Consider the following 20,138-nt stretch of genomic DNA (forward strand, 5'->3'; position numbering starts at 1 on the left):
TGAGCCGCCGCGGCGGGAGCGGCGCTGAGGGGGAGCCGCCTCGCCATTGGCTGAGCGCGGCGGAGGCGCGCAGCCGATTGGCCACTCTGCCGGCGGCTCGGCTCGCCATGGCGGCGGCGCTGGAGCGAGCGCTGGCACTGCAGGCGGCGGCGGCACCGGGCAGGAGCTCTCAGGCGGCGATCCCGGGCAGGAACTCTCAGGCAGCGGCCCCGGGCAGGAGCTCCCAGGCGGCGGCGGTCCCGGGCAGGAGCTCTCAGGCAGCGGCGGTCCCGGGCAGGAGCTCTCAGGCGGCGGCCCCGGGCAGGAGCTCTCAGGCGGCGGCCCCGGGCAGGAGCTCTCAGGCGGCGGCGGTCCCGGGCAGGAGCTCTCAGGCAGCGGCGGTCCCGGGCAGGAGCTCTCAGGCGGCGGTCCCGGGCAGGAGCTCTCAGGCGGCGGCGGCCCCGGGCAGGAGCTCTCAGGCGGCGGCGGTCCCGGGCAGGAGCTCGGAGGCGCCGCTGCCGCCGCTGCCGGTGCTGGTGCTGGGCCCGGCGGGCTCGGGCCGCACCTCGCTGCTGCTGCGCACGGCGCTGGCGGGCGGCGCGGACGGGCTGCGAACGCTGTTCCTGGCGCCGAGCGCGATCTCGCGGCTCCCGGGAGGCACCGGCGGCACCGGCATCGACCCGCGGGCGCTGCAGGTGAGCGGAGCTGGCTGGAAAGGGCGGCGGGGTTCGCTGAGGGAGAGGCCGGGCTTGATGGAAACGGCGGCGGGATTTGCTGAGGGGCGTGAGGGAGAGGCCGGGCTTGCTGAAGGAGGCGGGATTTGCTGAGGGAGAGGTCGGGCTTGGTGGAAAAGGCGGGCGGGAAGCCCTGAGGCAGAGGCCGGGTTTGCTGAAGAAGGCGGAGTTCGCTGAGGGAGAGGCAGGGCTTGGTGGAAAGGGCGGGATTTACTGAGGGAGAGGCTGGGTTTGGTGGAAAGGGCGGAGTTGTTTTGGAGAAAGGCATGGCCTGACTCTTGTCCTCTCTGTCCCCCCCTTATCCCGCATGTCCCCCGTACCCCCTCTGTCCCCCTTATCCCCCCTGTCCCTCCGTCCCCTGCCCCTCTCCCCCTGTCCTCTCTGCCCCTTCTCCCCCCGTCCCCCTTATCGTCTTCTTCTCCCTCCATCCCCTCTCCCCCTTGTCCCCTCCCTTCTCCCCCCTGTCCCTCTGTCCCCCCATCCCCTGTCCCCTCCGTCCCTTCTCCCCACTGTCCCCTCTGTCCCCTCATCCCCTTTCCTTCTCATTCCTCCTAATGCCCCTTGTCCCCACCACTTGTCCCCCTTGTCCCCTCCTTCCCTCTGTGTCCCCTCTCTCCTCCCTTTGTCCCCACCTTGTCCCTCCCGTGTTCCTCCTCGTCCCCCCCGTGTCACCCTCTTGTCCCCGCCGTGTCCCCCCTGTCCCTCCCGTGTCGTCTCTTGTCCCTGCCGTGTCCCCTTGTTCCCCTTGTGTCCCCCCTGTGTCCCCCCCCGTCCCCGCCGTGTCCCCCCTGTCCCCGCCGTGTCCCCTGTCCCCTCCCCAGCGCCTGGAGCTGCGCTACCCGCGCTCCCGCCTGTCCCTGTCCCACGAGTTGGTGGCCCTGGCCCCTCACCCGCCAGCCCTGCTGCTCCTGGACGGCCTGGAGCACTACCTGGCCATGTCCCCAAGTGTCCCCGCCCGCCTGGCCGCGCTCCTGCTGGAGGTCACCCGCTGTCCCCCTGGTCGCCGCCCCCCGCAGCTGGTGGCAGCCCTGCGCCTGCCGCCGCCAGCCCCGCACGTCTTGGGGACACTGCTGCGCTACTTCCCCGCGCGGTGTCACCTCAGGCCGAGTCCCGAGTCCCCCTGTCACCTGCGGGTGACGCTGCGGTGTCCCGGGACAGCCCCGCGGCGATGGCGGCTGCGCCTCGGGGATGGGGACAGCGACAGGGGTGGGGACAGCGACAGTGACAGCGGGGAGGGGGACAGCGAGGAGGAGTGGGTGTGACACGGAGCCCGAAGGTGACATGGAGATGGTGTCACCCTCGACGTGGAGTCGCTGTGACCTCCCCAAGGGGGACACGGAGCCAGAAGGTGACAAGGAGTCAGTGTCACCTCCCCATGGGGGACACAGAGCCTGAAGGTGACATGGAGGCGGTGTCACCCTCCCCACTGGTGACAAGGACGTTGATGTCATCCCCCGGGTGGCAAGGACTCATTGGGTGACACGGCCTCAGTGTCACTCCTCCATGGGTGACATGGCTTCAGTGTCACCCCCTACTGGTGACAAGGACATCAGTGTCACACCCCCGGGTGACAATGGATGACACAGACCCAATGTCACCCCCTACAGGTGACAAGGACATTGATGTCACCCCCACGGGTGACCAGGACCCATCGATGTCACCCCACAATGAGACACACAGACCCAGTGTCACCCCCCACCGGTGACAAGGACATTGATGTCACCCCCCCCCGCGTGACAAGGACTCAGTGGGTGAGACAGCCTCGATGTCACCCCCCACGGGTGACAAGGACATCAGTGTCACACCCCCACGGGTGACAAGGACGTGATGGGTGACACATACTCAATGTCACCTCCCACGGGTGACACTGCCCTGATGTCACCCTGCCCCCCCCCACAGGGCCCTGGGGACATGGGCGGTGACAGTGACAGTGACAGTGACGGTGACACGGTGCCAGGTGTCCCTCCCGGGCTGCCATCTGGGGTCCCTGATAAGCCTTATCAGCCCAGCCTGCTGCCACCCCGAGGGCCCCAATGTCCCCAACGTGTCCCCAAGCTCCTCTCCCAGTGCTCCCAGTGCTCCCAGTTACTGCACTGGGCCCTGGTTACCCCCTGGTGTGTTCCCAGTGTCCCCTCCAGTGTCCCCCAGTGTCCCCAATGTCCCCCCAGTGCTCACAGTCACTCCCAGTGTCCCCCCAGCGTCCCCATTACCCTTCCCAGTGTCCCCCCAGTGTCTCCATTACCTCTCCCAATATCCCCCAGTCACTCCCAGTATCCCCTAATGCCCCCCCAGTGTCTCCCAGTACCCCCCCAGTGTCCCCATTACCCTTCCCAGTGCCTCCCAGTCACTCCCAGTGTCCCCCAGTGTCCCCACTGTCCCTCCCAGTCACTCCCAGTGCCACCCAGTGTTCCCCCAGTGTCCCCAGTGTCCCTCCCGGTGCTCCCAGTGTCCCTCCCAGTGTCCCCAGTGTCCCTCCCAGTGCTCCCAGCATCTCCATTGTCACTCGCAGTCACTCCCAGTGTCCCCCAGTTCTCTCCCAGTGTCCCCCCAGTGTCCCCTCACTGTCCCCATTGTCCCTCCCACTGTCCCCAGTGTCCCTCCCAGTGCTCCCAGTGTCCCCCAGTTCTCTCCCAGTGTCCCCACTATGTCCCCAGTGCCCCCCAGTGTCTCCCAGTCCCTCCCAGTGTCCCCCAGGTCTCTCCCAGTGTCCCCCCAGTGCTCCCAGTGTCCCCAGCGGTGTGTCACACTGGGCCCAGCGTCACTTTTATTGTACAAAAACATTAAAAACCCAAAGCAGGCGAAACTCGGTGTCCCCAGCTGTCCCCAGCTGTCCCCAGCTGTCCCCAGGTGTCACTGCGGCCTCGTGTGACATCATCATGATGTCACATCCCCTCCCCGATGACGTCACCGTGTCACAGGTCCCACATGTCCTCGTGTGTGACGTCATCGTGTCACTGTGTGACATCACCACGTGCACAGGTCCCCCCTGTGTCCTCGTGTGTGACGTCATCACGCTGTGTGACATCACCATGTGCACAGGTCCCCCCGTGTCCTCACCCGTGACGTCATCGTGCCGCTGTGTGACGTCACCGTGACGCGTCCCCCTTTGTTGTGACGTCATCTGTCCTTTCCATGTGACGTCATCCGGGCGAGTCCCCTCCGTGACGATGTCACCTGTCCTCTCTGTGTGACGTCACCGTGACATCGCATTGCCTTTGCCATGACGTCATCTGTCCCTCCTGCGTGACGTCACCGTGACGCGTCCCCTCCGCGATGACGTCATCACGCCCCCCGTGATGTCACTCCGATGCATCTTTTCCATGACGTCACCTCTCCCTTCTGTGTGACGTCATCTTGGCGCCTCCCCTCAGCGATGACATCACCTCTCCCTTCCACGTGACGTCATCCTCACGAGGCCCCTTTGCCATGACGTCATCGTGTCCTCTGTGACGTCACTCCGATGCGTCGTTTCCGTGACGTCACCTGTCCCCTCCACTATGACGTCATCAGGAGCAGATGACGTAATCAGGGGCGTGTCCCTTCCACGATGACATCATTTGGAGGAGATGATGCAATCGGGGGTGTGTCCCCTCTATGATGATGTCATCAGGAGCAGATGACGTAATCAGGGGCGTGTTCCCTCCACGATGATGTCATTGGGAGCAGATGGCGTAATCAGGGGGCGTGTCCCCTCGATGATGATGTCATCAGGAGCAGATGATGTATTCGGGGACGTGTCCCCTCAACGATGATGTCATCAGGATCAGATGACCTAATCAGGGGCGTGTCCCTTCTATGATGATGTCATCAGGATCAGATGACCTAATCAGGGGCGTGTCCCCTCAACGATGACATCATTAGGAGCAGATGATGTAATCAGGGGCGTGTCCCTTCCACGATGACATCATTGGGAGCAGATGACATCATACAGACAGCATCCCCTCTGCAATGATGTCATCAGGAGCAGATGATGTAATCAAGGGCGTGTCCCCTCTACGATGATGTCATTGGGAGCATATGATGTAATCAGGGGGCGTGTCCCTTCCACGATGACGTCATTATGAGCAGATGACATCATGCAGACAGCATCCCCTCCGCGATGACGTCACCGCCGCGCATCAGGAGCAGATGACGTAATGCGGGGCGTGTCCCGGCCCCACCCCGCCCTGCTTTAGCTCCGCCCCTTTGGCCAGCGGCCCCACATTTGCATAAGGGGCGGGGCCGGGGCGGGGCGGCGGGCAGAGCAGGGCGGAGCCAGGATCGAACAGCGTGTACTCGAAACTGGGGGAGGGGCTGGCCGAGGGGCGGGGCAGCGGAGGGGGCGGGGCCTGAGCCCAGGGGGAGGGGCTGGCGCTGGGGGAGGGGCTAGCGATGGGGGAGGGGCTGAGCCCCCCTGGCACCTCCTCGATGGCGCTGGGCAGCTCCTCGGGGGAGGGGCTGGGCGAGGGGCAGCGAGACCCCAACCCTTGTGACAGCCAGAGCTGGGGAGAGAGAGACCCCAAAATATCCGAAATTAACCCCAAAATATACCCAAAGTATCATAAAATATCCCCAGCGAGACCCCAACCCTTGTGACAGCCAGAGCTGGAGAGAGAGAGACCCCAAAGTAGCCGAAATTAACCCCAAAATATCCCTAAAGTATCATAAAATATCCCCAGCGAGACCCCAACCCTTGTGAGAGCCACAGCTGGGGAGAGACCCAAAATATCCGAAATTAACCCCAAAATATCATCAAATATCCCCAGCGAGACCCCAGCCCCTGTGAGAGCCACAGCTGGGGAGAGAGACCCAAAATAGCCGAAATTAACCCCAAAATATACCCAAAGTATCATAAAATATCCCCAGCGAGACCCCAGCCCTTGTGACAGCCAGAGCTGGGGAGAGAGACCCAAAATATCCGAAATTAACCCCAAAATAATCATAAAATATCCCCAGCGAGACCCCAACCCCTGTGAGAGCCAGAGCTGGGGAGAGAGAGACCCCAAAATGTAACCCAAAATATCCGAAATTAACCCCAAAATATGATAAAATATCCCCAGCGAGACCCCAACCCTTGTGACAGCCACAGCTGGGGAGAGAGAGAGACCCCAAAATATCCGAAATTAACCCCAAAATATACCCAAAATATGATAAAATGACCCCAGCCCTTGTGACAGCCAGAGCTGGGGAGAGAGAGAGACCCCAAAATATCCGAAATTAACCCCAAAATGTCATCAAATATCCCCAGCGAGACCCCAACCCCTGTGACAGCCAGAGCTGGGGAGAGAGAGACCCAAAATATCGTAAAATATCCCCAGAGAGACCCCAAAATGTAACCCAAAATATCCTAAATTAATCCCAAAATATGATAAAATATCCCCCAAACACCCACAATATCCCAAAGTAGTCCCTGAAACACCCAAAACATTCCAAAATACCCCCAAAACCACACGGAATGTCCCCCGAAACACCCGAAGTATCCTGAAAAAACCAAAAAAAAACCCCAAAAAACCCAAATTACCCCCAAAAATCCCAAGTTCCCCCCGAAAAAACCCCAAATCCACCCCAAAAAAACCCCAAACGCCTCCTCACCTGGAAGTTTCCCCCGTAGGCACTGAAAAGTCCCTCGAATTCTCTCTCCGGGCCTGGAACTGGCGGCCAGAGCTTCTCCCGCAGCATCCTGGGGGGGTTGGGATGGATTTGGGGTCAGAGAGACCCCTGGAGACCCCAAAAACCACCCCAAATCCTATAGAGACATCCCAAATCCTACAGAACCCCCGGGAATCCCAAATCTCTACAAATCCCCCCCAAATCACCCTAAAATGCCTCATTGCAGCCCCAGAGCTTCTCCCGCAGCATCCTGAGGGATTTGGGGACATCCAGAGACCCCAAAAATCACCCAGAGACCCCAAAAACCACCCCAAATCCCATAGACACACCCCGAATCCTATAGAACCCCCGGGAATCCCAAATACCCCCAAATTCCCTGAGATTCCAGATAAATCCCCCCATTGCAGCCCCACAGCTTCTCCCGCAGCATCCTGGGGGGGTTGGGATGGATTTGGGGTCAGAGAGACCCCTGGAGACCCCAAAAATCACCCCAAATCCCATAGAGACACCCCAAATCCTACAGAACCCCCGGGAATCCCAAATCTCTACAAATCCCCCCCAAATCACCCTAAAATGGCCTCATTGCAGCCCCAGAGCTTCTCCCGCAGCATCCTGAGGGATTTGGGGACATCCAGAGACCCCAAAAATCACCCAGAGACCCCAAAAAACACCCCAAATCCCATAGACACACCCCGAATCCTATAGAACCCCCGGGAATCCCAAATGTCTACAAATCCCCCCCAAATCACCCTAAAATGCCTCATTGCAGCCCCACAGCTTCTCCCGCAGCACCCTGAGGGATTTGGGGATGGATTTGGGGTCTGAGAGACCCCTGGAGAGCCCAAAAATCACCCCAAACCTCACAGAGACACCCCGAATCCCATAGAGACACCCCGAATCCTATAGAGTCACCCGGGAATCCCAAATACCCCCAAAATTCCCTGAGATTCCAGATAAACCCCCCCATTGCAGCCCCAGAGCTTCTCCCGCAGCATCCTGGGGGGTTTGGGGATGGATCTGGGGTCTGAGGGACCCCTGGAGAGCCCAAAAATCACCCCAAATCCCATAGGGACACCCCAAATCCTACAGAACCCCCGGGAATCCCAAATCTCTACAAATCCCCCCCAAATCACCCTAAAATGCCTCATTGCAGCCCCAGAGCTTCTCCCGCAGCATCCTGGGGGGTTTGGGGACATTCAGAGACCCCAAAAATCACCCAGAGACCCCAAAAACCACCCCAAATCCCATAGACACACCCCGAATCCTAAAAAACCTCCCGGGACATCCAAATCCCCCATAAATCCCCCATTCCAGCCCCACAGCTTCTCCTGCAGCATCCTGGGGGGTTTGGGATGGATTTGGGGTCAGAGGGACCCCTGGAGACCCCAAAAACCACCCCAAATCCCACAGAGACACCCCAAATCCCATAGAGACACCCCAAATCCTACAGGGTCACCCGGGAATCCCAAATACCCCCAAAATTCCCTGAGATTCCAGATAAATCCCCCCATTGCAGCCCCACAGCTTCTCCCGCAGCATCCTGGGGGGTTTGGGGACATCCAGAGACCCCAAAAATCAGCCTCAGACCCCAAAAATCACCCAGAGATCCCAAAAATCACCCCAAATCCTATAGAAGCTCCTGGGAGATCCAAATCCCCCCAGAGCCCCCAGTCCCTCCCAATGTCCCCAATATACCCCGATGTCCCCAGTGTCCCCCAATATCCCCCAGTGTCCCCAGTGTTCCCAATCCCCCCAATGTCCCCAGTGTCCCCAATATCCCCACTGTCCCCAAATGTCCCCAATGTCCCCAGTGTCCCCAATGTCCTCAGTGTCCCCAAATGTCCCCAATCCCCCCAATGTCCCCAATATCTCCCAGTGTCCCCAATCCCCCAATGTCCTGAACATCCCCAATGTCCCCAGAGCCCCCAGTCCCTCCCAATGTCCCCAATGTCCCCCATGTCCCCCATGTCCCCAGTCCCTCCCAATCCTCCCAGTGTCCCCATACCGGTGGTGGCCCAGCAGTCCCAGTGTCCCCAATGTCCCCAATCCCCCCAGTGTCCCCATACCGGCGGTGGCCCAGCAGTCCCAGTGTCCCCAATGTCCCCAATGTGTGGGGTGGGGTGTGTTGTGTGTGCGGCCAGCAGTCCCAGTGTCCCCAGTGTCCCCAATCCCCCCAGTGTCCCCATACCGGCGGTGGCCCAGCAGTCCCAGTGTCCCCAATGTCCCCAATCCCTCCAGTGTCCCCAGTGTCCCCATACCGGCGGTGGCCCAGCAGTCCCAGTGTCCCCAATGTCCCCAATCCCCCCAGTCCCCCCAGTGTCCCCAGTGTCCCCAATCCCCCCAGTGTCCCCATACGGTGTCCCCATGTCCCAATCCCCAGTGTCCCCATACCGGCGGTGGCCCAGCAGTCCCAGTGTCCCCAATGTCCCCAATCCCTCCAGTGTCCCCAGTGTCCCCATACCGGCGGTGGCCCAGCAGTCCCAGTGTCCCCAATGTCCCCAATCCCCCCAGTCCCCCCAGTGTCCCCAGTGTCCCCAATGTCCCCAGTGTCCCCAATGTCCCCAATCCCTCCAGTCCCCCCAGTGTCCCCATACCGGCGGTGGCCCAGCAGTCCCAGTGTCCCCAGTCCCAGCAGCAGCAATGCCAGCAGACACGAGAGCCCCAGTGTCACTGCGTCCAGGTCTGGGGGGACATTGGGGACACCCAGGGGTCACAGCGGCTCAGGGATCCATGCCCTGTCCCCCCTTGGGTGTCACCAATGTCCCCAAACCCCCTCAATGTCCCCAAACCCCCCCAATGTCCCCAAACCCCCCCAATGTCCCCAAACCTCCTCAATGTCCCCAAGGTCCCAATTCCCCCATCTCCTTTTGTCCCCTCCATGTCCCCAAACCCCCCCAGTGTCCCCAAATCCCATCTCCTCTTGTCCCCATAATGTCCCCAAATCCCCAATGCCTCCCCGTCCCCCCAATGTCCCCCAAATGTCCCCAAATCCCCCAATGTCCCCAACTTCCCAATCCCTCCCTGTCACCCCAAGTCCCCCAATGTCCCGCAATGTCCCCAAATCCCTCAATCCCTCCCTGTCCCCCTAATATCCCCAATGTCCCCAATATCCCAAATCCCCCCAATGTCCCAATGTCCCCAAATCCCCATTAATGTCCTCAATGTCCCTAATATCCCCAAATGTCCCCAAACCCCCATTAATGTCCCCAGTGTTTCCAATGTCCCCATTAATGTCTTCAATGTCCCCAACATCCCCAATGTCCCCAAATCTCCCCAATGTCCCCAAATCCCCATTAATGTCCCCAGTGTCTCCAATGTCCCCATTAATGTCCTCCATGTCCCCAGTATCCCCAATGTCCCTAATATCCCCAATATCCCCAATGTCCCCAAATGTCCCCAAATCCCCATTAATGTCCTCAATGTCCCCAATGTCTCTGATATCCCCAATGTCCCTAATGTCCCCAAATCCCCATTAATGTCCCCAATGTCTCCAATGTCCTCATTAATGTCCTCAATGTCCCCAACATCCCCGATGTCCCCATTATCCCCAATGTCCCCGATATCCCCAGTGTCCCCAATGTCCCTTAATCCCCCATTATCCCCAACGTCCCCAATGTCCCCAAATCCCCATTAATGTCCTCAACGTCCCCAATGTCCTCGATGCCCCCAAATCCCCCAATGTCCCCATTATCCCCAATGTCCCCAATGTCCCCCATATCCCCCGATGTCCCCAACCCCCCCGATGTCCCCGATGTCACTCACTCACCGGGGGGGGTGGTGGCAGTGGCCGGGACGCTCCAGGGGCTCCAGAACCCCCCATAGCTCAGCCCGTCCGGCCGAGCTCGAGCCCTGACTGAGTAAGGGGTGCTGCCCAGGAGCCCCCCGACCCTCTGCTCGCGGCGACCCGCCGGGACCCCCACCTGGGAGGGGACAGGGTGAGGGACATCGACATCCCAAAAAAAACCCGATAAAAATAACCCGAAATACAGCCGAAATCCCAAAAAAAACCCATAAAAATAACCCTAAATGCACCCGGGAAACCAAAAACCCCAAAGCCCCCCGACCCTCTGCTCGCGGCGACCCGCCGGGACCCCCACCTGGGAGGGGACAGGGTGAGGGACATGAAATCCCAAAAAAATCCCATGAAAATAACCCTAAATACAGCCGAAACCCCTGAAAACCCCATAAAAATACCCCAAAATACACCCGGGAAACCAAAAACCCCAAAAAACCTACAAAAACCCCATAGCCCCCCAACCCTCTGCTCGCGGCGACCCGCCGGGACACCCACCTGGGAGGGGACAGGGTGAGGGACATGAAATCCCAAAAAAACCCCATGAAAATAACCCGAAATACAGCCAAAACCCCGAAATCCAAAAAAAATCCGATGAAAACAACCCGAAATGCACCCAAAAACCCCATAGCCCCCTGACCCTCCGCCCACCGGGACCCCACCGAGGGAGGGGACAGTGTCAGGGACATCGAAATCCCAAAAAAATCCCATGAAAATAACCCAAAATACAGCCGAAATCCCCGAAATCCCCAGAAAAATAACCCAAAATACACCTGGGAAACCAAAAAACCCCAAAAAACCTACAAAAACCCCATAGCCCCCCTGACCCTCTGCCCGCCGGGACCCCACCTGGGGAGGGGACAGGGTTAGGGACACCGAAATCCCAAAAAAAACCCCATAAAAATAACCCAAAATACACCCGAAATCCCCAAAAAACCCCCAAATTTCCTCACCGTTTTTGGGATTCCCCCCGCGGGGCTGAGCACCAGGGCCCCCCAAAAAACCCAAAATCCCCCCAAAAATCCCCCAAATTCCCCCAGACAGACCCCAAAACCACCCCAGGACCCCCAAAATCTGCCAAATTTCCCCCCAAACTCCCCCAGGACCCCAAAAATCCCCCAAATTTGCCCCGAAACTCCCCCAAAATCCCCCCAAATTTCTCACCGTTTTGGGGTTTCCCCGCGGGTTTCAGGGAACCTGTAGCAGCAGGGACCCCAAAACCCCAAAATCCCCCAAATTCCCCCAGACTGACCCCAAACCCCCAGGACCCCCAAATTTGCCTCCAAACCCGCAAAATCCCCCAAACCCCAAATCCCCAAATTCCCCAGACAGACCCCAGACCCTCCAGGACCCCAAACCCCCAAAATCCCCCAAAATCCCCCAAAACCCCAAATTTCGTACCATTTTTGGGGTTTCCCCAGTGGGCTCAGGAAAAACTTGTACAGCAGGGGACCCCAAAATCCCCAAACCCCCAAAATCCCCAAATTCCCCCAGACAGACCCCAGACCCCTCCAGGACCCCAAACCCCCCAAAACCCCAAAATCCCCAGATTTCCTCCAAAACCCCAAAATCCTTCAGTGCCTGTATTGCTGTCCCCGCGGGGCTGAGCACCAGGGCCCCTAAAACCCCCAAAGTCCCCAAAATCCCCCAAATTCCCCCCAGACTGACCCCAAAACCCCCAGGACCCCCAAAATCTGCCAAATTTCCCCCAAAAACCCCCAAATTCCCCCAAACCCCCCAAAAACCCAAAAAATCCCCCAAATTCTCTCACCGTTTTCGGGGTTCCCCCTGCGAGGCTGTGCGCCAACTTGAACAGTAGGGACCCCAGACCCAAATTTCCCCAAAAACCCCAAATTTCGTACCGTTTTTGGGGTTCCCCCCGCGGGACTCAGCGCCAACTCGAACAGCAGTGATCTCAGACCCAAATTTTCCCCAAATTTCCCCAAAAATCCCCCAAATTTCGTACCGTTTTTGGGGTTCCCCCCGCGGGGCTGAGCGCCAGGGCCCCCTAAAAACCCCCAAAATCCCGTAAAACCCCAAAAAAACCCCAAATTTCATACCGTTTTTGGGGTTCCCCCCGCGGGACTCAGCGCCAACTCGTAGACGAGGCTGGAGGTGAGGTAAGGCGCGGGGGGAGGAGCCCAGCGAACACAGAGCTCCCCCCGCGAGCCCCCCGGGGACACCGACACGTTCTGGGGGGCTCCGGGCAGCACTGGGGAAACCCCAAAAAAATCCCAAATCCGTAGGAGACCCCAGACCCAAAATACGCCCCGAAAACCCCCAAAATTCCCATGAAATTCCCATTAAATTCAGCCAAAATTCACCCAAATTGACCCCCCCCGGGGACACTGACACGTTCTGGGGGGCTCCGGGCAGCACTGGGGACACCCCAAAAAAATCCCAAATCCATAGGAGACCCCAGACCCCAAATACACCCCGAAAACCCCAAAATTCCTGTGAAAATCCCATGAAATTCACCCGAAATTCATCCCCAAAACACCTACATTACCCCAAAAATACCTAATTCCTCCCCAAACCCTAAATTCCCCCCAAACCCCAAATTCCCCAAAAAAAACCCAAATCGATAGGAGACCCCAGACCCCAAATACACCCCGAAAACCCCGAAATTCCTGTGAAAATCCCATGAAATTCACCAGAAATTGCCCGAAATTCACCCAAAATTAACCTAAATTGACCCCCCCCCGGGGACACCGACACGTTCTGGGGGGCTCCGGGCAGCACTGGGGACACCCCAAAAAAATCCTAAATCCATAGGAGCCCCCAGACCCCAAATACACCCCGAAAACTCCAAAATTCCTGTGAAATTCCCACGAAATTCCCATGAAATTCACCAGAAATTGCCCGAAATGAACCCAAAATTAGCCCCCCAGGAAGACCGACCCTTTCTGGGGGGCTCCGGGCAGCACTGGGGACACCCCAAAAAAATCCCAAATCCATAGGAGACCCCAGACCCGAAATTTCCACAAAAATCCCCCAAATTCCTGTAAATTTCCCCAAAATTCCCATGAAATTCACCCAAAATTCACCCGAAATTCACCCTCAAAACACCTAAATTCCCCCCCCAAAACCCCCAAATTCACCCCAAATTTCCTCCCCAAATTTCCCCCAAATTCCTTCCAAATTCTCCCCCAAACCCCAATTCCCCCCAAAACCTGGAGCTGATAGGAATCCCGACCAAATTCAAATTTCTAAATTCAATTCACCAAACCCAATGCAAATTCCCAGAACCCAAATTAAATCCCAAATCACCCAATCTCCCAATCCCCCAAATCCCAAAATTCTCCCAAATCACCAATCCTCCCAAATTCCCCCAAATCCCCCAAAATCCTCCCCAAATCCTCCCCAAATCCTCCCCAAATCCCCCAAATCCTCCCAAAATCACCCAAATCCTCCCAAATTTCCAATCCCAACCAAATCCAAATTCCAAATCCCCCAAATCCACCCCAAATTTCCTCCCAAATTTCCCCAAAATCCCCCAAATCCCCCAAATCTCCCAAATTTCCTCCAAATCCCTCCTCACCAACTTGATCAATGAAGAGTGTCCGGTGGAACAGAGTGGTCACTGCGGTGGCCTTGGTGACCTCAGTGACCCCCAGGGGTGTCCTGGTGGCCCCAGGGTGGCTCTCGGTGACCTCAGGGGTCTTGGTGACCCCAGGGGTGACCTTAGTGACCTCAGGGGTGACCTTGGTGACCTCAGGGGTCTCTGGGGATGTCCTGGTGACCCCAGGGGTGACCTCGGTGGCCCCAGGGGATGTCCTGGTCACCTCGGTGTCCCCAGGAGGTGTCCAGCTGTCCCCAGGGGGTGTCCAGCTGTCCCCAGCGCTGGCGGTCAGCACTCGCAGCTCCAGGGGCACGAAGGTGACGGTGGCAGCGGCCGGCAGGGAGCACCAGAAGCGTGACCCCCGGGAGGGAGGGGACAGCGCGGTGGCACTGAGGGGACACTCCTGCCACGGGTCCTGCCTGCGGCCACAGCGGTCAGGGGTCACTCGGGGGTCACTCAGGGGTCACTCAGTGATCAATGGTCACTCAATGGTCACTGGAGTCACTCAATGATCACTCAATGTCACTCATTGTCCACTCAGGGTCAGTGGTCACTCAGGGTCACTCAGTGTCACTCAGTGGTCACTCAGGGTCACTCATTGTCACTCAGGGTCACTCATTGTCCCTCAGTGGTCACTCAGGGTCACTCATGGTCACTCAGGGTCACTCATTGTCCCTCAGTGGTCACTCAGGGTCACTCAGGGTCACTCTGGTCACTCACTCAAGCCAATACTCCATGTGGAATCACCGCAGCTCAGGAGGTCAGGGTGAGGTCAGGGTGGGTTTGGGGCTCAGGGGTCACTCAGGGGTCACTCAGTGTCACTCATTGTCACTCAGTGGTCACTCAGTGGTCACTCAGGGTCAGTGGTCACTCACTCGAGACGATAGTCCATGTGGAATCGCCGCGGCTCAGGAATTCAGGGTGGGTTTGGGGCTCAGGGGTCACTCAGGGGTCACTCAGAGGTAAATCATTCTCACTGTATGATCACTCATTGTCACTCAGTGGTCACTCTGGTCACTCTGGTCACTCACTCGAGGCGGTACTCCAGGCAGAATCGCTGCGGCTCAGCAGGTCAGTCAGGGGTCAGGATGGGTTTGGGGCTCACGGGTCACTCAGGGGTAAATCATTCTCACTGTATGATCACTCAGTGTCACTCAGGGTCACTCAGGGTCACTCAATGGTCACTCTGGTCACTCAGGGTCACTCAGTGGTCACTCAGGGTCACTCAGTGGTCACTCAGGGTCAATGGTCACTCTGGTCACTCAGGGTCACTGGTCACTCACTCGAGACGATAGTCCATGCGGAATCGCCGCGGCTCAGGAATTCAGGGTGGGTTTGGGGCTCAGGGGTCACTCAGGGGTCACTCAGAGGTAAATCATTCTCACTGTATGATCACTCATTGTCACTCAGTGGTCACTCAGTGGTCACTCTGGTCACTCATTGTCACTCAGTGGTCACTCAGGGTCAGTGGTCACTCACTCAAGCCGATACTCCATGTGGAATCGCTGCGGCTCGGCAGGTCAGTTAGGGGTCAGGGTGGGTTTGGGGCTCGGGGGTCACTCAGGTGTCACTCATTGTCACTCATTGTCACTCAGTGGTCACTCAGTGGTCACTCAGGGTCAGTGGTCACTCACTCGAGGCGGTACTCCATGCGGAATCGCCGCGGCTCGGCAGGTCAGTTAGGGGTCAGGATGGGTTTGGGGCTCAGGGGTCACTCAGGGGTCACTCAGAGGTAAATCATTCTCACTGTATGATCACTCAGTGTCACTCTGTCACTCAGTGGTCACTCTGGTCACTCAGTGGTCACTCACTCAAGGCGATACTCCATGCGGAATTGGCAGGTCAGTTAGGGGTCAGGATGGGTTTGGGGCTCAGGGGTCACTCAGTGTCACTCATTGTCACTCAATGTCACTCAGTGGTCACTCATTGTCACTCAGTGTCACTGGTCACTCAGTGGTCACTCACTCCAGCCGATACTCCATGCGGAATCGCCGCGGCTCAGGTCAGTCAGGGGTCAGGGTGGGTTTGGGGCTCAGGGGTCACTCAGGGGTCACTCATTGTCACTCAGTGGTCACTCAGTGGTCACTCAGGGTCAGTGGTCACTCACTCGAGGCGGTACTCCATGCGGAATCGCCGCGGCTCGGCAGGTCAGTTAGGGGTCAGGGTGGGTTTGGGGCTCAGGGGTCACTCAGGGGTCACTCAAGGGTCACTCAGGGGTCACTCATTGTCACTCATTGTCACTCAATGTCACTCAGGGTCAGTGGTCACTCACTCGAGGCGGTACTCCATGCGGAATCGCTGCGGCTCGGCAGGTCAGTTAGGGGTCAGGATGGGTTTGGGGCTCAGGGGTCACTCAGGGGTTACTCAATGTCACTCAGTGTCACTCAAGGGTCACTCATTGTCACTCTGGTCACTCAGTGGTCACTCACTCGAGGCGGTACTCCATGCGGAATCGCCGCGGCTCGGCCGGCCCTGGCTGTTCCCAGAAGCAGCTGAGGTCATGCAGAGTCCGAGAGAAGCACTGCGGCCGCTGCGGCTCGGCCTGCAGCACCATGGACACTGCAGACAGACGGACACTCGGGGTCACTGGGGGTCAGGGGACACTCGGGGGACATTCCAGGGGTCATTTAGGTGTCATTTAGGGGTCAGGGGACACTCGGGGGACATTCAGGGGTCACTCAGGGGTCATTTATGGGTCATTTAGGGGTCAGGGGACACTCAGGGGTCACTCAGGGGACATTCAGGGGTCATTTATGGGTCATTGAGGGGTCAGGGGTCACTCAGGGGACACTCAGGGGTCACTCAGAGGACATTCCAGGAGACATTCCAGGGGCACTCAGGGGTCATTTAGGGGTCAGGGGTCACTCAGGGGGCACTCAGGGGTCATTTAGGGGTCAGGGGTCACTCAGGGGGCATTCAGGGGTCATTTATGGGTCATTTAGGGGTCAGGGGTCACTCAGGGGTCCCTTGGGGGTCAATTGAGTCACTTAGGGGTCACTCAATGTCACTCAGGGTCACTCAAGGGACACTTGGGGGTCCCTGAGGTCACCCAGGGGTTACAGGGGACAGAGGGGTCACTCAAGGGTCACTCAAGGGTCACTCAGGGGTCACTCGGGGGTCACACACAGGAATTTCACCCGAAATCCCCCAAAATCTCCCCAAAAACTCCCTTTGAACGACGCCTTCCCAAAACTCCAAATCCTCCCTAAATCCCCCCAAAAAAACCCCCAAAAAATACCAAAATGCCCCAAAAACCACCAAAAAACCTCAAAAAAAATCCTAAAGCCTGAATCCTCCATGCACCTCAATCCCCAAACTCCCAAAAATCCCCCAAAACCTCCAAAGCCACCTAATCTCCCAACTCCCAAATTCCCTTGAATTCCCCAAAACACCTCCAAACCTCCCCGAAACTCCCCAAAATTCCCATCCGGACCTCCTGAAATCCCCCAAACATCCCCAAATCACCCCCAAAGTACCCCGAATCCCCCAAAATCTCCCCAAATTCCCCCCAAATACCCCAAATTCCCCTTTGTCTTCCTCCTGGAACTCCGGGGCTCTCTCGCTGCCCCTCCAGGATCTCCCAAATCCCTAAATCCATTTCCCCAAATTCCTCCAAATTCCCAAATACCCCAAATTCACCCTGCAAACTCCCCAAATCCCCAAATTTCCCCCAAATCCCCCAAAATTCCCCAAAAATCCCCAAAAATTCCCCAAAATTCCCCAAAACCTCCACAAAAATCCCCAAAATCCCAAAATTCCCCCAAAATTCCCCAAAAAATTCCCAAATTTCCCCCAAATCCCCCAAATTTCTCCAAAACTCTCATTGCCCCAAAATCCCCCAAATTCCTCTCAAAATCCCCAAATTCCCACAAAATCCCACAATTTCCCCCAAATTCCCCCAAAATGCTCCAAATCCCTAAATCCCAATTCCCCCCAAACTCCCCAAAACTCCCCCAATCCCCCAAAATCCCAAATTCACCCAAAACTCCCCCAAATTCTTCTCAAGATGCCCCAAATTCCCCTCAACTCTCCCAAAACTCCCCCAAATTCCCCACAAATTCCCCTAAACTCTCCCAAATCTCCCCTAAACTCCCCCAAATCCCCCAAAATCCCCCCTTTACCTTCCTCCTGGAACTCGGGGGGTCTCTCGCTGCCCCCCAGCTCCCCAAAATCCCCCAAATTCGGGGGGATCGCCCCGAGCAGCCCCCCCAGCACCCCCAGCAGCAGCAGCGCCATGCTGGGGGGTTTTTGGGGTGTTTTTTGGGGTTTTTTGGGTGTTTTTTGGGGGGGCCACGCCCCTCCCAGCCCCGATAAGGGGGAGGCTGCCCCTCCCCCACCCAGGGCGGGGCTGGGCTGGGGGGGGAGATAAGGGAGGGGGAGGGGCGGGGGGTTGGGGAGCCCCAAAAAACCCCAAAAACACCCCGAAAAACCTCCCCGGGTTTCCAAAAAAATAAAAACCCCAAAAAATCCCCAAAAAACCTCCCAGAGATCCAAAAAAAAACCCAAAAAACCCCAAAAAAATCCCCAAAAAACCTCCCAGAGATCCAAAAAAAAACCCCAAAAAATCCCCAAAAAACCTCCCTGGGACTCCCAAAAAACCCCAAAAAATCTTCCCTGGACTCCCAAAAATATCCCAAAAAATCTCCCCTGGACTCCCAAAAATACCCCAAAAAAACCCCAAAAAACCCTCGAGATCCCCAAAAAAATCCTCTCGAGACCCCCAAAAAAACCTCCCTGGCACCCCCTCAAAACCCCAAAACCCCCTGAGACCCCCCAAAAAAATCCCCCAAAACCACGCTGGGACCCCCAAAAAACTCCCCAAAAAATCCCTCCTGGGACTCCCAAAAAAATCCACTGGAACCCCAAAAAAAACCCCAAAAAACCTCTGAAAGCCACAGGAAAAAAACCCCAGAGACCCAAAAAAACCTCCCCAAAAAATCCACTGGAATCCCCAGAAAACCCCAAAAAATCCCCCAAAAAACTCCCCAAAAAATCCACCTGAATCCCCAAAAAACCCAAAAAAATCCCCTAAAAAACCAAAAAATCCCAAAAAAACCCCAAAAAAATCCCCCCAAAAAACCCCAAAAAAACTCCCAAAAAAACTCCCAAAAAAACTCCCAAAAAACCCCCAAAGAATCCCCAAAAAATCCACCAGAATCCCCAAAAAAACCCCCAAAAAATCCCCAAAAAACCAGGCACAGGTGGGGGGAAGGAGACAGCAGGCTTTACTGGGGAAACTGGGAGGGACTGGGAGTTACTGGGAGGGACTGGGATGGTACCAGCGTTATACTGGGAGGCACTGGGATGGACTGGGAGGCACTGGGGAGTTACTGGGAGTGTACTGGGAGTTACTGGGAGGTACTGGGAGGGACTAGAATAGTACTGGGAGGCACTGGGATGGACTGGGAGTCACTGGGGAGGCACTGGGATGGCACTGGGAGCTACTGGGATGTACTGGGGTTATACTGGGAGGCACTGGGAGAGGCTTGGGGGGGCACTGGGATGGACTGGGAGCACTGGGGAGTTACTGGGGCTGTACTGGGAGTTACTGGGAGAGTCTGGGATGGACTGGGAGTACTGGGAGGCACTGGGAGCTACTGGGAGCACTGGGATGGTACCAGTGTTATACTGGGAGGCACTGGGATGGACTGGGAGTCACTGGAGGAGCACTGGGGTGGCACTGGGAGGCACTGGGGAGGCACTGGGAGGCACTGGGAGCTACTGGGAGGTACTGGGAGGGACTAGAGTAGTACTGGGAGCTACTGGGAGCACTGGGATGGTACCAGTGTTATACTGGGAGGCACTGGGATGGACTGGGAGTCACTGGGGAGTTACTGGGGTGGCACTGGGAGGTACTGGGAGGGACTGGAGTGGTACTGGGAGGCACTGGGGTTATACTGGGAGGGACTGGAGTTATACTGGGAGTCACTGGTGTCACACTGGTGTCACACTGGTGTCACACTGGGTTATACTGGGTTGTACTGGTGTCATATTGGGTTATACTGGTTTACACTGGTTTATACTGGTCTATACTGGTTTATACTGGTGTCATACTGGGTTATACTGGTCTATACTGGTGTCACAGGCCTCATTGGCAGGTTGTACCATCGTGGTCACCACGAGGTCACCAACCCCAGTGCCACCCTCGTGTGCCACCCGCTGTCCCCTCTGTCCCCACTGTCCCCCAAGGTGACACTCAGGGCCACCCTTGTGTCCCTAAGGTGACACCCAAGGCCACCCCAATGTCCCCCCAGGGTGACACCCAAGGCCACCCTTGTGTCCCCATTGTCCCCACTGTCCCCCAAGGTGACACCCAAGGCCACCCCAATGTCCCCAGGGTGACACTCAGGGCCACCCCTGTGTTGCCATTGTCACCCAGGGTGACATCCAAGGCCACCCTTGTGTCCCTAAGGTGACACCCAATGCCACACCTGTGTCCCCCCAGGGTGACACCCAACGCCACCCCTGTGTCCCCACTGTC

The 20,138-nt window shown here is 57.4% G+C and overlaps 2 protein-coding genes and 2 long non-coding RNA genes across 7 annotated transcripts; 2 read left to right on the forward strand and 2 right to left on the reverse strand.

The window, feature by feature from the left end:
• The first annotated feature begins 107 nt into the window (after positions 1 to 107).
• On the forward strand, positions 108 to 3,516 carry LOC146422702 (ATPase SWSAP1-like). The gene is made up of 4 exons (XM_085045787.1): positions 108 to 674; positions 1,535 to 3,087; positions 3,119 to 3,263; positions 3,408 to 3,516. Exons 1-2 carry the CDS (start codon positions 108 to 110, stop codon positions 1,973 to 1,975), a joined length of 1,008 nt encoding a protein of 335 aa, XP_084901913.1. The 3' UTR covers positions 1,976 to 3,087; positions 3,119 to 3,263; positions 3,408 to 3,516.
• Positions 3,433 to 18,038, reverse strand: EPOR (erythropoietin receptor). Its single transcript, XM_085045751.1, has 10 exons — positions 17,779 to 18,038; positions 16,087 to 16,216; positions 13,788 to 14,076; positions 13,637 to 13,697; positions 12,156 to 12,307; positions 10,069 to 10,222; positions 8,897 to 8,984; positions 6,285 to 6,372; positions 4,448 to 5,194; positions 3,433 to 4,196 (listed from the first exon to the last, which is right to left on the reverse strand). The coding sequence occupies exons 1-9, from the start codon at positions 17,891 to 17,893 to the stop codon at positions 4,832 to 4,834; spliced, it is 1,440 nt and encodes a 479-aa protein (XP_084901877.1). The 5' UTR covers positions 17,894 to 18,038; the 3' UTR covers positions 3,433 to 4,196; positions 4,448 to 4,831.
• Positions 15,011 to 15,905, forward strand: LOC146422704 (uncharacterized). Its single transcript, XR_014847895.1, has 3 exons — positions 15,011 to 15,066; positions 15,533 to 15,572; positions 15,748 to 15,905. It is a non-coding gene; the product is annotated as an uncharacterized LOC146422704 (long non-coding RNA).
• Positions 18,039 to 18,874: 836 nt separating the features above from the next.
• LOC146422705 (uncharacterized) lies at positions 18,875 to 19,617 on the reverse strand. 4 transcript variants are annotated; one of them, XR_014847900.1, is made up of 4 exons: positions 19,328 to 19,617; positions 19,246 to 19,285; positions 19,113 to 19,154; positions 18,875 to 18,998 (listed from the first exon to the last, which is right to left on the reverse strand). It is a non-coding gene; the product is annotated as an uncharacterized LOC146422705 (long non-coding RNA). The 4 variants fall into 4 exon arrangements; XR_014847897.1 differs by having other exon boundaries at positions 19,236 to 19,285; XR_014847899.1 differs by having other exon boundaries at positions 18,875 to 18,956; positions 19,071 to 19,154; positions 19,236 to 19,285.
• Between the last annotated feature and the right edge of the window lie 521 nt (positions 19,618 to 20,138).

Source organism: Lichenostomus cassidix, unplaced genomic scaffold (genome assembly GCF_008360975.1).
Source record: "Lichenostomus cassidix isolate B80296 unplaced genomic scaffold, HeHo_3.0 HiC_scaffold_39, whole genome shotgun sequence".
Lineage (NCBI taxonomy): Eukaryota > Metazoa > Chordata > Aves > Passeriformes > Meliphagidae > Lichenostomus > Lichenostomus cassidix.